The 15,314-nt window shown below is 43.3% G+C and overlaps 1 protein-coding gene across 6 annotated transcripts in view; it reads right to left on the bottom strand.

Moving 5' to 3' along the window:
* FEZ1 (fasciculation and elongation protein zeta 1) overlaps window positions 1-12,739 on the bottom strand; it is a 44,864-nt gene extending 32,125 nt beyond the window's left edge. Inside the window, exons 1-2 of one of the 6 annotated variants that reach the window (XM_087969734.1) lie at window positions 12,555-12,739; window positions 2,627-2,968 (exon numbers count right to left, since the gene is read on the bottom strand). In XM_087969734.1, the coding sequence (XP_087825860.1) occupies window positions 2,627-2,937 (311 nt within the window). In that variant the 5' untranslated portion in view covers window positions 2,938-2,968; window positions 12,555-12,739. Of the gene's footprint in view, window positions 1-2,622; window positions 2,969-12,114; window positions 12,136-12,554 lie in introns of those variants that run through there. The other 5 variants (XM_026671308.2, XM_087969736.1, XM_087969733.1 and 2 more) reach the window with 5 other exon arrangements.
* Window positions 12,740-15,314: the final 2,575 nt, after the last annotated feature.

Below are 15,314 nucleotides of genomic sequence, written 5' to 3'. Positions count from 1 at the left end.
CAAAATAAATCTATTTTGTGAATTTTGTGGATCTGATGATAGCCGAGGGCTTTGCTTAAGGTGGGGGCTCTTATTCCATTTTATAGAATTGTGTTTATAGAGCTGCCTGTGTGATTTTATATAATATCTGTCATTATTAAGGCAATTGTCATGTTATGGCTCAGGGCTGCTGTTCACTCAAAAGAACTCAAATGGCAGATCTTCACTTACAGTGTGATGGAACAAGTAAAGTCCCGCCCCAAAACCAAGGGCAGTTGCTGGCTGATTGAGTGGCAATTTCCAGTCTTCCGTCATTCAAACCCCAAGAGACGGACAAGTAGACGGTGAAAACTGAGCCAGATCCATGATAGTACAGCTGCAGGTTCTCTGTTTCAGATTCAGCCATGACTACAATAGAATTTGCACCTCCTGAATCATCAGCCTGTTTGGTCCTGACAGTAACGATGATTCAACTGGATTCCACTGGTTCTTATTTTAAATCTGAAGAGTGCAGGCTAATATTCTGAGACTTCCCATCAAAAGAAAGGAACTTGAATGATCTCTGCTCAGAAGCCAAAAGGAGGGAGTCTTTTGGGAACTAAGGGGATTATGGCCCAATCTCCTAAAGACCAGAAGATGGGCAGTCTTGATCTAACAACCTGAGATTCATATGTCTGGGCTAGGCTTGGAGGCAAGCAAATCCAGTTTATTTCCCCAAATAGGAGAGTTGCATTTCAAAGAGCAATATCAGTACCCCATTCTATGGGGTAACCTTCACTAGAATCCGGCTCTCCCATTAACAAGTCTACTGGCTGATTTTTGCAAGTGTAGAACCATACCTAGAGTGTTATCAAATAATGTATTTTTAATATCCCGGTTTTGGAAAAGTTCACATCTGTTCACATGTCTTTATAACAGTAAACAATGCGTCTATTCAAGTAAAAAGCAAACAACTGCGTATCTGGGATCAAGCCAAAAGAAAGAGAGAAAGAAAAACCCAAATCCTCCCAGCTGCGTGGAGTACAGCAGGTCAGTTAGAGAGCAACAACCAGAAGGACAAAAATTAGGAAAATCTGTTCCTCATGCCTCTGTTTGTGAAAGAGATATTGGATTTTCTTGGACAGAAAATCAACTGTTGCTGGTCCCTCCGGCCTCCCAAATTTGCATAAACCATGCACACTGATCACTGTGAAATAGTAAAAGTAGCATCTAAACCAGGGGTGTCAAACTCAATTTCATTGAGGGCCACATCGGGGTTGTGTTTGATCTCAGGGAGCCAGAGTGAGTGTGGCCAGGATGGGTGTGGTGATGTCACATGATGTCACTCGTGTTGGGGGGCACTTGTAGTGGCCCAAGCGCTCTGCCGGAGAAAATGGGCTCCCGAGGTCCATTTTCGGTTGCAATGGCCTCCTGCAACCCTCTGTTAGTGAAAATGGAGCTGTGGAGGGCAGCACGTGAGTTCCGTTTTCACTGGCACAGGCACTGTGGGCTTCAATGTTTCCAGATCTAAGCACCCCACTGGCTGGATCTGGCCCCCAATCTAAACCATCTGCCACCTTAATGTGGCCACTAATGTTTAGCTAATTAGTGATAAAAGCAGAAATGTACCAGGCCAACACAAATTTGCACAAAAGTTGCCTATGCTAATTCATCTGTAAAGCTGCAAATTTAGAAATTATTATTATTATAGTAATACAGGTGGCCCTCAACTTACAACCACAATTTGGATGGGAGTTTTGGTCACTAGGTGATATGGTTGTTAAATGAGTCATCACAGGAACAGATCCAATTTTAGGACAATGTTTACTGTGATTGTTAAACACATCCAGCTTCCCCAATTAATGTTTCTTGTTGGAAACCAGCTGGGAAGGTTGCAAATTGTGATCAAGTGATTGCAGGATGCTGCAACTGGTCATAATTGAGAGCCAGTTGCTAAGGGTCTGGATTGCTATCATGTGACCACAGAGGTGGTGTCATGGTCACAACTTCACGGACAGGTCATAAATCACTTCTCCAGAGGCTGTCACCTCTTTGAACCATTGTGGACAAATAATAGTAAGTCAAGAACTATCGGTAGGGCCGTAGTTTCATGTGCTACCTAGATCCTGCACATGCATAGATATAGCTTTGCTCACTTGCGCAGCCCAGTTCCTAATAGGTTGCGGACCAGGGACCCCTGATCTAGGAAATAAAAACCAAATAATACAACAATTGTTACACTAAGAAAGGAAGAATCTATCAATTTAATTTTGCTCCTTTGTTTGAATTTTTGGACTGTTTCTTGTTTTCACATCCACTTGCAGCTGTTTTCTTTAACAGTTGCCCAAAAACACAATTGTATCTTTGGGATGTTTTGTTTTTAATGGACACAATTTTGCATCTATCTGAACAGATGCTTTATACCAAGTTAGATTTTCTCAATTTGGAGCCCTTCAAATAATTTGAGTCCATAATTCAATTTCAATAAAGGGGACCTAAAAATAAATCATGTTCAATAAAGGGGAAATAAAAATAATAAAAAGGAAGACAAAAAGTTGGAATCTCTTTGACTCAGTAGGTGTTCTATTAGATGTCTTCAGGGAGAAAACACTGAGAAAGTGCTAACCAGGAACAATTTTTCTGTGACTGTTCACATCTTGTGACTTACTCTTCATCCTGCAGATTCTCCTCTTCTTCCTGGATCTGGAAATGGTTTTTCACGGGAGCCAAGTTCTCTGTTTTGGCATTGTAATTCCGAAAGCAAATGTTGAGCTTCTCGTCAAATTCATTGACCAAATCTTCCATGGACTTGAAGCTGATGATCTCAGAAGAGAAGTTCTCGAGCTCAGAAAGAGAAGGATCTTCCAAGAGCTGAGCTGTAGAGCCATAGAAATAATGAGCTTTCTCTTCCCTATCCGCTATGTAGCATGGCCTCAGATCTTCAAACTCCTCATCCAGGCTTACAAGTGGGGCTTCCATGTTGGACTGGCAAATGGAAGAAGGGTGGCCTCTGCAAGAGAAGGAACATGAATAAGGCAACAGTCGTAACAAGTCAACCTTGGTCCCAACAGTAAGAGCATTGCTTCTGTCCCATTGCATGGGGTGAAAAAATTATCCTAGGTTCCAATTATCTTGGTTCATCTTTTTCAGGAAAACACTTTTATGCAAGTGTAGCAAAGCTTTTGCTTCCTGGTGTTTAGTTACCATAGAAGTTTTTGCTGCTGAAAATAACAGGAGAAAAAGGAAGGAGAGACAGGAAAAAACCCTGATAAGATACCCAATACTTCTTGATAATACAATTTCTTCCTTGCTTGTTACAACTGACTACCAAGCTTTTTAAAGCTTTCAGCACCAATCTAAGACATACCTCTTCATCCAGTCTTATGGTTAAGCTAGAAAGTGGAGGATGCTCTTCTGTATGTCCTTTGAAACTGTAGAAAGTTAGCACCCACCCCTCTCCTAGAAGAATGAAATATGTTGAGAAATATTTTAAAAGGCAGGATAAAATATTTCACCTAAAAGAGAAATAAAAATCTTAAGGGAGACAGAAACTCAGAGCCCCACAAGCAGATACTGAGGCCAGTGTTTAGAAATGCAGATTTGATCATCCATTACTCCCTGTAGCAAGATCTGAACAAAGGTAGGGATAGCCCTCAGCCACAATAGAAATTGCCCAACAAGCCCCTTCATTTTATCAGCCAAACTTCAACCAAGTTTAGCTAAGACAAACATTCGTACATGGCACCATTGGAGTCTGACAATAGCCAATAGAATACATGTTCTTGCACAGGAACAGGAAGCTGAAGTGCAAAACCCAAGAGAAGGTATAAAAACCCTTCTCTCTCAAATCCATGTGGTCAGCTACCCAGAATGACACTTGCCTAGTGGCTCTGCTTCATCATTAAACCATCTTTCCAATCAGCCTCCATGTTTCCAGTGTCATTCTCCCAGCTTGGAACGTAACCAGACGGATATTTCTTCCAACAAAACCAAGCAAACAATGATTCTCTGAAATTATCCAGCATAGTTGCAATCAGCCCCATTCGGTGAGGAACAGAAAACCATATATTTTGCCGAATATTGTCTTGAACCAGGATAACAATACCCCCACCCACCCACCACCACCCTGTCACAAAAAGGAAGAAGGGAAATGCTTGGGCAATTCTATATTTGAAAACACCAGCTTAATTTTATTGAGCTAAAGTTCAGAGCCAAATCCACCTTGGTGGCCAAAATGCTATCTTTTTTTTATCAAAATCAAAAAGAAAGAAGAATTATCCTCCCTCTGCAGCAATTCTCTGGTGACTCAACTTCTCAAGCTCAAGGACATGAGGGGAAATCCAGCTCTAATTTAAGCAACTGGATTCGTGTACAATTTAATATCCAGGGAAACCTAGCTTTAAAGCAAAGACAATGCTGCAGATTCACAATGTTGTGAAGAGGGAGATTCACAAGTTGCCTTAATTGAAAAGTATGATCTTGCCTACAATAATCCACCTTAAGAAAAGACATTTGAGTCCCTTGCAGGAGCTGAGTTGCAGCTGCTTGACGCTGGCAGTAATAAATAATATTGCCTCTGAAGGTTCCTCTGCCAGCTAAATCCATATTGCCTCCAAGCATTCTGCTTTGATTTGATAAATTTAAGGGGCAAGGGCGGGGAAGGCTGAACCAATTTAATTTCCGAAGGGAACCATTAACTTATTTGAATATTGCCATCTAGCAGACAAATTCATCACCCCAGACACAGCCTGGGACGAAGGCAAAGTTCTGTAAACCAGAGCTTTTTAAAAAGGTTGCCTGCTGGAACTGCTGGCTCCATCTAGATTTCTTTGCTGATTGATGGATAGGCGCCTCGGCTCTCCTTCTGGATTAAAATTGCTCTATTGTCACCACAGTCACTGCAAAGAAAAGGCATCGTGATTGGGCTGCAGATCTGTTGCTGTGACAACTCCCCCTCTCGCCCCCCCCCCTCCCAATCTTGGGGCACAAAGAAACAACTGTTGTTACCATTTCGAGGATCTGCAGATGAATTTAAAGCATTCTGCAACTTTTCTGGAAGCCAGGATCATTTGAACAAGCAACTGATTGTCAGGTTGGAAGACTCAGACTGAAATCTATGAATTTCCCAGATGGTCTTCCTTACAGCTCCTCTTTGACAGTTTACAAGCACTGTTTTAAAAACCAAATTTGGGGTGTCCGTGCTGCATTAGTGATCTGTGGTCATCTTTAGGAGGGGAGCAGCAGCATGGGATGGAAAAGAAGCAGTATTGTATATCTCTCAGTGCAGGCATTCCATTTAGATAGTCTCCATACCCCCAGTTAAAAGGGTTAAATTGCAAGAAATGTTCTTGCAATGAAGGCATGGAACATCAGCACTGATAAAATCACCATCAATCAATTTCGAAAGGCAGCTTGACTTGGAACAGCTTACAATCTGTGACAATACCCTTAGCAGCATCAAACATTCACATCTGCTTTTCTCAGGTCCTTGGGAAGGACTCAATAGGTAGACAAAAATGCCAATCCAGTCTGAACATCTATCTATCCAACCCTAGTAATACTAATGGCATCTATGCAAGAGCTGAAGAAGCTTCTTGGATGAGAAGTGAAACATCTTCAAGGAAAAACAAGAAAGTCCAGTTGTCTCTTGAAAAAGCACCTTTGGGACAATCATGATCTGGATAACTGAGAATCTCCATAGACATTTAACTATGCAAGAATTACACTTTTATTCTTGAAAATGGTGGTGTTAAAATGTTACGGTCTTTCACTTATGGAGTGATTACCATCTAGAGCAGTGGTCGCCAACCGGTGGACTGAGGACCTTTGATGGTCCGTGAGAAAATTTTGGTGAGCCACAGAGAAATGCCCCCCTCCCCAAACACACACTCCCAAGCAATTAATCCAGGCTGCATGGGAACACAAGGCTGCAGCACCCACATAGCCTGCCCACCGGCTGGCCCCCACCCTTCGGCCGAGCGCAAACCTTACCTTGAGTAGAGCCACATGAGCTGGAACTGGAAGGTAAAACCAATGGCAGGGGATGGACATCCACCCCGGGGTGGCTTGCTGATGTTGGTGGGAAAGTCGGTCCCATATTCCAGAGCTGCAGTATTCACAGGACTGGCCCTTTGGTCATCCCAGAGCAGCTCCTCCAGTCCATGGCAGGCTGGTGCACCTGGGTAGAGGAGCAGTTGCTCCAGGATGACCAAAGGGCCAGTCCTGTGACTGCTGCAACTCTGGAATATGGGACCAACTTTCCCACCAACATCAGCAAGTCACCATCAGTCAACATTCATATTAGTGGTCCGTGGGATTTAAAATTATGAATTTGGTGGTCCCTGAGGTCCAAAAGGTTGGCAACCCCTGATCTAGAACACACTACACCTTCTGTACCAGAGGTGGGCAACTATGGCCCCTTTATGACTTGTGGACTTCAACTCCCAAAATTCCTGAGCTAGCATGGCTTGCTCAGGAATTCTGGGAGTTGAAGTCCATAATTCATAAAAGGGCCATAGTTGCCCACCCCTGTTCTATACTATCACAATCATTGAAAAGCAAAGAATCATTTTTTTAGATGTGGCAACCACCAAGGAGAACAGAATTGAGGAACCACAATTGGAAAACTTTACTCAGAACTCTGATCACCAAAGTGGGTGGGCTGTGGGAAAGTTCTTGTAAAGTCATTGACATAACTATGGGAGCAGGATGACAAAGAGATTAAACACCTTTTACAAGGATTAAATATTTCAAGTATAGAAACAATGAATTAAAGAAACCACCTTCCTGGGCACCTGTTATATCTTCAGATGTTAGTTGAGATAATTCCCGTCTTCCTGGATGAGGCTCAAGTTTCTATTGGTCAAAGAAGTTATTATTTTGTTGGTTCTTTTCCCTGCCTTATTCTTTCATGGATCAAAACCATATCATCATTTTCATCCTATCTACTTAATCATCTCTGTTCAGTCTAAAGCCTATATTCCTTTACCTGGAATCCCTGGGCAATTGGGAATTTCATGTTCAGTAATCAGATGATTAGCCAAGAAGGTTTTACACCAGTCTGGTTTAGAAATAGAAATAGAATAACAGGCTAGCCTCTACAAATATCAAGACACAGGAAATAAAAAAAGACAAAAGTTAGAAAAGAGAACTTTTTTCAAAAATTTCTGTCCTGCCTCTTTTTTTTTTCTCTACAAAGGCAACATTCCTCAGGGCTAGCAGGAAAACATAGGATAAGAATCTCTTCTTAGCAATATGGTGGGATGAATGTATCACTGCAGGCTAGGAAGTGTAATTATAGCTGAAGAATCCTCTTTACCTGGGCAATTCTGCCAAAGCGCTGAGGTCCGAAGGTCTAACATCCCTATTGCTCTGTTATAGAACAGAAGTCCTTTTGGGAAGACCATTTTAAGTATTTCAATAATAATTACAGCCCTCCAACTCATTATATTCTCAATTGTTTTCCCATCCTGCTTCGATTAGTACTCTCAGCTTTACTAACTGGCTGCCTGGATTATACCTGGGAGAAATAAAGTAAGTTTTGTGAGATAAGACATTTCCACCTTTAGTTTACATTTTTTGTTATCGGCAGGCTGCACTTCTCCAGCAGACTTAGCTTCCGGCAGTCAAATCATAGTTTATTTATTTATTTATCTAGTCTAGTGTATGACATCCACAGGGGTCATGCAATTACTAATAATCACTAGGGTATGAAGTGCAGACTATCTCCGTGATGATATACCCCAAGCAATGTCCTGTTTTAACAGAGCAGTTAAAGGTGACCGAATTGGATCCTGCAACCCTCATGGTTAAAAACTACAAAGGCAGCAAATCATAGCTGATACTGATGCTGTGTATTGCAATAAAAAAACCCTCCTACTCAATATTTATTTATGCAATAAAATTTAAAATTATCAGATGGAGCTCACCTATGTGCAGTCTCTTATGTCATCATCTCACTGTAAGTCCCCTCTGTACCTTTATGTATGGGGTCCCCAACCTCCGGGCCACAGCCCATTTGGAACCAAGCCAGGCAAGCGACGTGCAGCTTCACATGCACGAGTGGCAGGAGCTCGTGGCCAAAGCTCAGTTTGGGTGAGTGCAGTGGTGGGATTCAATTTTGTTTACTACCAGTTCTGTGGGAGTAGGTTGGAGGGCATGGCGTGGCTTGGTGGGCGTGGCAGGGGAAGGATACTGTAAAATCCACATTCTCTCCCCACCCTACTAACCTGCTTTCCAGCTCCGTTCTCCTGTGCAGGGCAACCAAAGAAGACCCAGCCAATCAGCTGGGACTCGGGAGGCGGAGAATACATGGGGGCGGGGCCAGTCAGAGGCGGTATTTGCTGGTTCTCCGAACTACTCAAAATTTCCACTACCGGATCTCCAGAACTGGTCAGAACCTGCTGAAGACCATCTCTGGGTGAATGGCAAATGGAGGCATGCATGCCCACTGCATGCACAAATGGAGCTGCTGTGCGCTCAGAACCACACCTTCTCCCCCCCCCACCCCCGGTCACTGCCACTGTGGAAGGCTGGAAAGGTTGGGGATCACTGCTCTACAGTACCAACCACTTTCTTTATTCCTCTACTGAACTCTTGCAAACAGCACAACACCGTTGTTGTCCACCTGGCTACTACCAGGAGGCCTCCATTGGATTCAGCAGACCTGAATCTATTGTGGCCATTCAGAGATTCTCCCTGCCACCCACATGATCAACCACTGATCTTTCCACCTCTTCCATTTTTTATTCTAACTACAGGCGGTCCTTGACTTGCAACCACAATAGAGCCCCAAATTCCCATTGTTAAGTGAGAGATTTGTTAAGTACTTTTTGCCCCATTTTATGACTTGTCTTGCCATAGTTGTTAAGTGAACTACTGCAGTTGGTAGATTAGTAACCTGGTTGCTAAGCGAATCATGCTTCCCCATTGACTTTGCTGGTCAGAAGTTGCAAAAGGGAAGCACAGGACCTGGGACACAGCGAAGATCACAAACCTGTGAACCAGTTGCCAAGCATCTGAATTTTCATCACAAGAACCTGGGGATGCTGCAAAGGTCATAACTATGAAAAACAGTCATAAGTCACATTTTAGTGCAGTTGTAACTTTGAACGGTCACTAAATGAACTGTTGTAAGTCAAGGACTACCTATACCTCCCACTGACCTCCATATATAAGGAAATGGTTAGTTTCTGGACAGGCAGCAAAATGCAAGTTGGCCTTCCAATTACTACTTTCTTTTATATAAGCTTCCAACTCCCTTTGGTCAGTATGAAGTGACAAAAACAACTGAAGGTGAACGTCAAAGGAAAAGAATTCAAGTATGAAATTTGCTTGGCACAACCACCCATTTTCCTTGATTCATCTCTGTATTAAAAAAAAAAGTCCTAAAACATGCCACATTCCCCATCATATTTTGGAAGAGGACACACATTAGTGTCCCACCTTAATCTGAGGTTCTTCTCCTGCAACTTTTTAGGAAAGTTTTATGGCTTCTGGGTTCATGAGAAGCGGCACAACCCCTTCTCAGGGACAGGAGATTTAAAGAAGACTCCTCACCCAGTGACAGAGGTTAAGAGGATTGGCATGTGCCAAAGCTTACGCTCCCAAACGAAGGGCTGCAGGAATCACTTCCTGGACCTGCAGCTTTCTCTCTGTCTTCCTTGTTATTGCTGCCTGCTTGCTTATTGGCTCTTTGTTGGCCAATGAATTAAGAGCAGAGTCTGAAAAGAGGTGACTCATTGAAGGAGAAGAAGAAAGACTGACACAGAGAAAGTCATCCAAGGTCAACACCATGCCGATTTGTGACAGGACACATTTCTCAACATCCCAACTACAAAATCCCTCACTGATGGTCCTGTAGCTTGTCCATGTGATGCTAGGAATGGAGAAAGCACATTTGGGAGACTCCAACAAGCAAACCAAGCCAGGTGTCACAACAGGGGAAGACACAAGCAAGATAAATCTCCCGTCTGACCTGCAGGAGTCCAATGCATTCTATGAAATGGGGTGGCAAGATCTTCCAAAACGAGAATTCTATGCAGGCTAGGAATTCTAGAAGTTTAAGACCTCTTCCCAATCACATCAAGTTGGAAAAGGCTCTTTGCTGCATCAGCTTTGTGCTAGATGGATTGGCCCGATGGTAGCTCATTGCCAGTCAACTTGAAAGCCAAGATGAGCAAGGGCAAAAAGAAATATTACATTTCAGTAAGTTAGAAGCCATTGAAAAAGCATCTTGGCAAGTGTAAGATGGAAAATAGCAAGCAAGTCACTTAGGTAGCTGCTTCAATTTCTCCAAAAAGAGAGGAGAACTGCAGCATTGAAAAAGGAAACAAAAGACATGTGTATGTATAAATATATGCCAATATATACGTGCCCATGCAAATTTAGAAATAATTGCTATTGCGATAAACAAAAATACATCATAATATAATGTAATGTAATTGGTTACAGAGCATAGACAGTAACCAATAAGTCAGATATCTGCACAGTCTACCCTAGTAACAGCGGATGGGTACACTCAAAGCTCCTGGCTCTTTCTTCTGACATCTGTTATTAAACTGGATTTGAACTGAATAGTCCACCCAACATTTTCAAACCAAGAACTCAGCTTTGTACAGCAAGTTTCATGCCATGCACTACCCAGCAGGAGGTCACATTTGCCACTGGGAAAGAACAGAGCCATCTGCCCACTCTGTTGTTTAACTTCTCCTGACTTTGAAGAGGGAGCTGAGTTTTAGATCTAGGAACGTGCAATTAACATTTTAGCATCTCTCAAACAAAACAAGCAAAGCACAATGTAGGGAGAGTGAATTACTAAATAGAGGCTTATTAAAGGCTCAGTAAGTGCAATAGGCCTATTCCTTCCTCCCTCCCTCCCTCCCTTCTTCCTTCCTCCCTCCCTCCCTTCTTCCTTCCTTCCTTCCTTCCTTTCCTTTTCTTTCTTTTTCATACAATAACCCCACTAAATATATCACTATTATGCATGCTCATGTTATAGAGTAAGAGTGGAGAAATAGACATTATGACTTGTAATTACTGACTCAATTTTGGAATGATTTATTCTTAGGACAGTTCCTTAAATATATCTGATTTCTAGATGGAAAAGCCTTGCCATCCATTGTCCTGGGACAGAACTGCCAGCAAGTTTGAGAAGATGGTGAGAAAACACCATCAGGGCTCCCTTTTTTGCTGAGTACAGCAGAACTAGTCTGGCGGTGGTGACCCATCAGCCAGCAACAACCTGAGGTAGCTGAGATGCAGCTTTATAATCCAGTAGCATAGCATAGCACCACGAGATAACAACATAGACAGGTTTACACCAGGGATGATGATGTGAGTGAGGGTAGCTGAATTTCGCTTGGCTGGTGCTCCTAAAAGGCCAGTGAGGCCAGTGTCATCAATAAGCCCTGTCCAAATTGTGGTTCCTGATTTTAGTCCTGGGCCAGCTTCTTTGAACTATTACTTCCTGGTATAGTTCACATCATCATTATGCTATTTAAGGAAAGATGACACCAAAAACTTGTTTTCTTTTACAAGAGGTAGCAACAATCAATGCTGATCTTCAAAAAAGCAATGAAGAAGAAGCAAAACACCTACAAATCATGATCTCGTCCCTTTCTGTTTTTGCTTTTGCAGCATCCCTCTGCAGAGATGCATGGTTCAGCTTCTCCAGCAGTCACTCCAGCAGACATCCCTTCTGTCTCCCCACCAACCAAACAGCACCTTGCAGGTACATCCACCTGCTCCTGCAGATCATATTATATACCTGACTCTCTTTCTCAGAGCTTCCCACACAGGTCCTCACATAACACGCGCGCGCACACACTTCACAAGCAAGCATCCCAGCCTTTTCCCAGTCCTAAAATCAGTTGGTTTCCCACTCATGTCTAATGCTAGAAATGCTAGAATCACAAGCTAGAAATCACAAGCCTCTAATGGTGTTACCTCCATAAACCCAGCTCAATAACCAAGCGTCCTCCACACAGGGCACCCCTACACCTGCTCAATGCAGCCCCCTGAATAAAAACCTGGCTGCTCAGATATCGCAGGCCTCATCGCAGAGCCCCCCACCTCTTTGTTTCTCTGCAAATAACCCTGGTCACAACTCTCCTTCCCTTTCGGTCCAGCCATTCAATGTACGGAGACATTTCCCACCTGTGCAAATACACGTCTGGTATCCCACAGTCCAGCTGTCACTCGAACAAAAGAGATCTCTCTTCTCTGAGCCATGGAATGCAGCCTTAATCTCGAGGCAAAGAGGCAGTCCCCTATAGATCCCTTCATCCAAACAGACCAACCTTCTTCCCATACACAAAGACGGCGCTGTCCTCATTCCAGTATCTCCCCAGTTGCCTAAACATGCACGCACCTGTCAGGAACTCTCAGCATCTCATCCTTCCTTTTTTCAGAGGCGCAACATTACCCCACCCTAATGAGAAGCTGCTGTGCCTTTGGAAGACTCCTAATGTGGGGAGTTGAAAAGGTAGGATCTGCTGGGCCTTTCGCAGCAGACAATGGGAGAAAGCACCTTTAAAGCCCCTTGCCCAGGAGACACCTCTGTTCTCCTAGCCCACCCAGCCTCCACAAATACGCACCTGAGCGTGCTGGCAACACTCCGCTCACCTCAGCATCCCATCCGGAAGGCCCAAGTGATGGAGGGAAGGAAGGAAAACCAATCTGGCTAGAGGAACAGGCCAGCAGCTGTCTATGCGGGAGGAACACCGCGCGCGCTGTTCCTAGTTACTGGACTGCCTCTCCTCTTTGCAGAGAGCTTGAACGAGCCGTGGGCTCAGCCTCCCTCATCAATATGCATTAACTCTCAGACACGGATGGGTAGCAACGACCCCGCTCGGAGCTGGATGCCAGGCCCCTCCAAGAACAGGGGCAGCCTAATGAGAGTCCAGAGATGTGGAGACAAGAGAGGAAATCAGGGAGGTGAGGCAGCCGGTTTGAGGAAGGTAGAAATCTTCATCACCCGTTATTCAAAGCCTGCAAAACCAAGTGGCAAGCACAGCTCCAGCCCAGCCTCTTCAGAAAAGAGCTGCATCATTTGGGAGGCTCACCCCTCCCACGGACGGAGTCACACTGATAGAGAGGAATATTTGGAGCAGGGCCAGAGCTAAAGGATCTGTATCTGCTATCTGATGAGGCTTTTAAAGAGGTAGAGGAATGAGCTATTACAGAGAGGAAAAGATGTCCCCCAGCTGTGGGGTTTTTTTTTTTTCTGCAAAAGGCAAATAAATAAGAAAATTGTGTGATTCTAGGTATCAAGAAGGCAAAAACGGCTGAAGTCAAGAGAGGGGTTTAGAATATCAAACTTGAACTCTTGATGGCTGATTACTCTGATCTTCACAAGCATTGCTGCCTTTGAACAAAATTGGGTATTCTAAAAAGATGTTTCCAAATTCATATTTGGGGATGTCACAAACTAGGACAGCTTCCCTTCCAACCCTGCCCAGGGTTGTTGTAATGTTTCACTGGTTTGCATGATGTTTTCCAGAGGCCCAAGATAACAAAACAAAAAAAATCAAATCAATCAAATAAGATGCAGCTGTAGGTTATGGTCTCAAAATAGCACCTCAACTCAACCCCTCTGCTTGCTTCTCCTGCAACACCCTTTGTGTTATGTCACCACTTGTTTTCTGCTAAATCAAGCTTGTCCAAGGAACCCAACATTTCTTCCTCTTCATTTATGATGTGTTTAGCAGGCTCAAATGGGGATTAAGAGGGCCAGCACTTGAAAGAGAGGTTTTTGTGGTTTACCAGTTGGAAAACAAGCATACTGGTAGCATTTTTGTAATGTTATTCAGGTCCCACAGTCAACAACCTAAAAGTATTGGGTGAGTATTCCAGTCTCAATATCCTTTGAAGACCTCATGGAGACTTCAAAGGACTTACCTTGAAATTCAAGCCAAAGCAGAAATGCAGAGTTTATGAACCAAATACAGAACTGCTGTATAAGTCTGCCTAAATATCTTTCAATCTCTCTTCCATGGGTTTCCATCATCCAAGAAAAAACAGACGGACCACTTTTTCCACGTGGCATCCCATTTGTGAAATCTTCTCCTGTGGATCTCCTGCCTAATTCTATTACTTTTGCCCATTGTGCAAGTTCATTTTTATTGAAGTAGACATCTTATTGGATTTGATGGTACTTTGGGCTCAACGTGCTTGGTTGAAAGACTATAAAGATAAATAAATGGCAGCAGAGATAGACCATAAACACCTGCAATTGATAACTACAGTGAAATATGAATTTGAAAAACAGTATTCATTCCAGAGAACTATTCAGGGTGGAGAACAAAGGCAATATAAAATAGTTAATTGGAAGCCTGAACATCCCACAATTGCAAAGTTCTGTTGTGAGTTAAGTTTGGGTTTCTTCTATCAGGCATAACCCTGGGCTGAGAATTACTGTAAACACCAAAGGGAATGAAGAACAAGACTGACAGCAGGAACAAACAGAAATCGGAAGGGAAAGGGACAATAGGAGGCCTAGCCTATTTCCACACAAACATCTACTGCGCCCTTGAAATTATAGCTGCTTCTGTGTCTTTGAACTTTATTTTCCAATACCTTCAAGTCCATCCCTTCAGCACTGCGGCTGAAACAGGCATGTATGTGCAGGTAATCCTCAACTTACAACCATTCGTTTAGTGACCGAAGATACAATGGCACTGAAAACTTAAAACTGGGCCTCACGCTTAGGATCTCAGGGCATCCAAATCGGAGCGCTTGGTAACCGGCATGCCTTTATGAGGGTCGCAGGATCATGAGGTCATGTGATCCCCATTTGCCACCTTGTTCAACCTCTGACAAGCAAAGTCAGTGGGGTAAGCCGGATTTGCTTAATGACCGCATGACTCATTTAACAAGTGCAGTGATTTCCTTAACTGGCAAACAAACTGGAAAATTGGGCATGATTTACTTAACAACCATCTTTCTTAACAACAGAAACTCTGATCCCAATTGCTGTAAGTTGAGGATTACCTTTATACTGCACGTACTATATACCAGGAGTCTCCAACCCTGGCAACTTTAAGACTTGTGGACTTCAACTCCCAGAATTCCTCAGCCAGTGAAGCAAAGCTGGTTGAGGAATTCTGGGAGCTGAAGTCCACAAGTCTTCGAGTTGCTAAGGTTGGAGACCTCTGCTATATACAGCTTGGGGAAAAAATTATCAGCGACAGGACTCCGATGTTCTTTGAAAAAATGGATTAGCATCCATCAGGAACCACGATGAGCTGATCTGATAATTTAGCGCATTTCATCTTGCCTGACAGGTACAACAGTCCATCTGACAAGTGTTATTTCAAGGACATGTTGTTGTCACCACATATTAATCCCTCTTTCAT

The sequence above is a fragment of the Notechis scutatus genome, chromosome 7 (assembly GCF_049901735.1).
Source record: "Notechis scutatus isolate UNSWTSFEM ecotype Mainland chromosome 7, rNotScu1.2, whole genome shotgun sequence".
Lineage (NCBI taxonomy): Eukaryota > Metazoa > Chordata > Lepidosauria > Squamata > Elapidae > Notechis > Notechis scutatus.
Note: the sequence above shows the minus strand (reverse complement) of the source record. Positions and strands in the feature narration are given on the sequence as shown.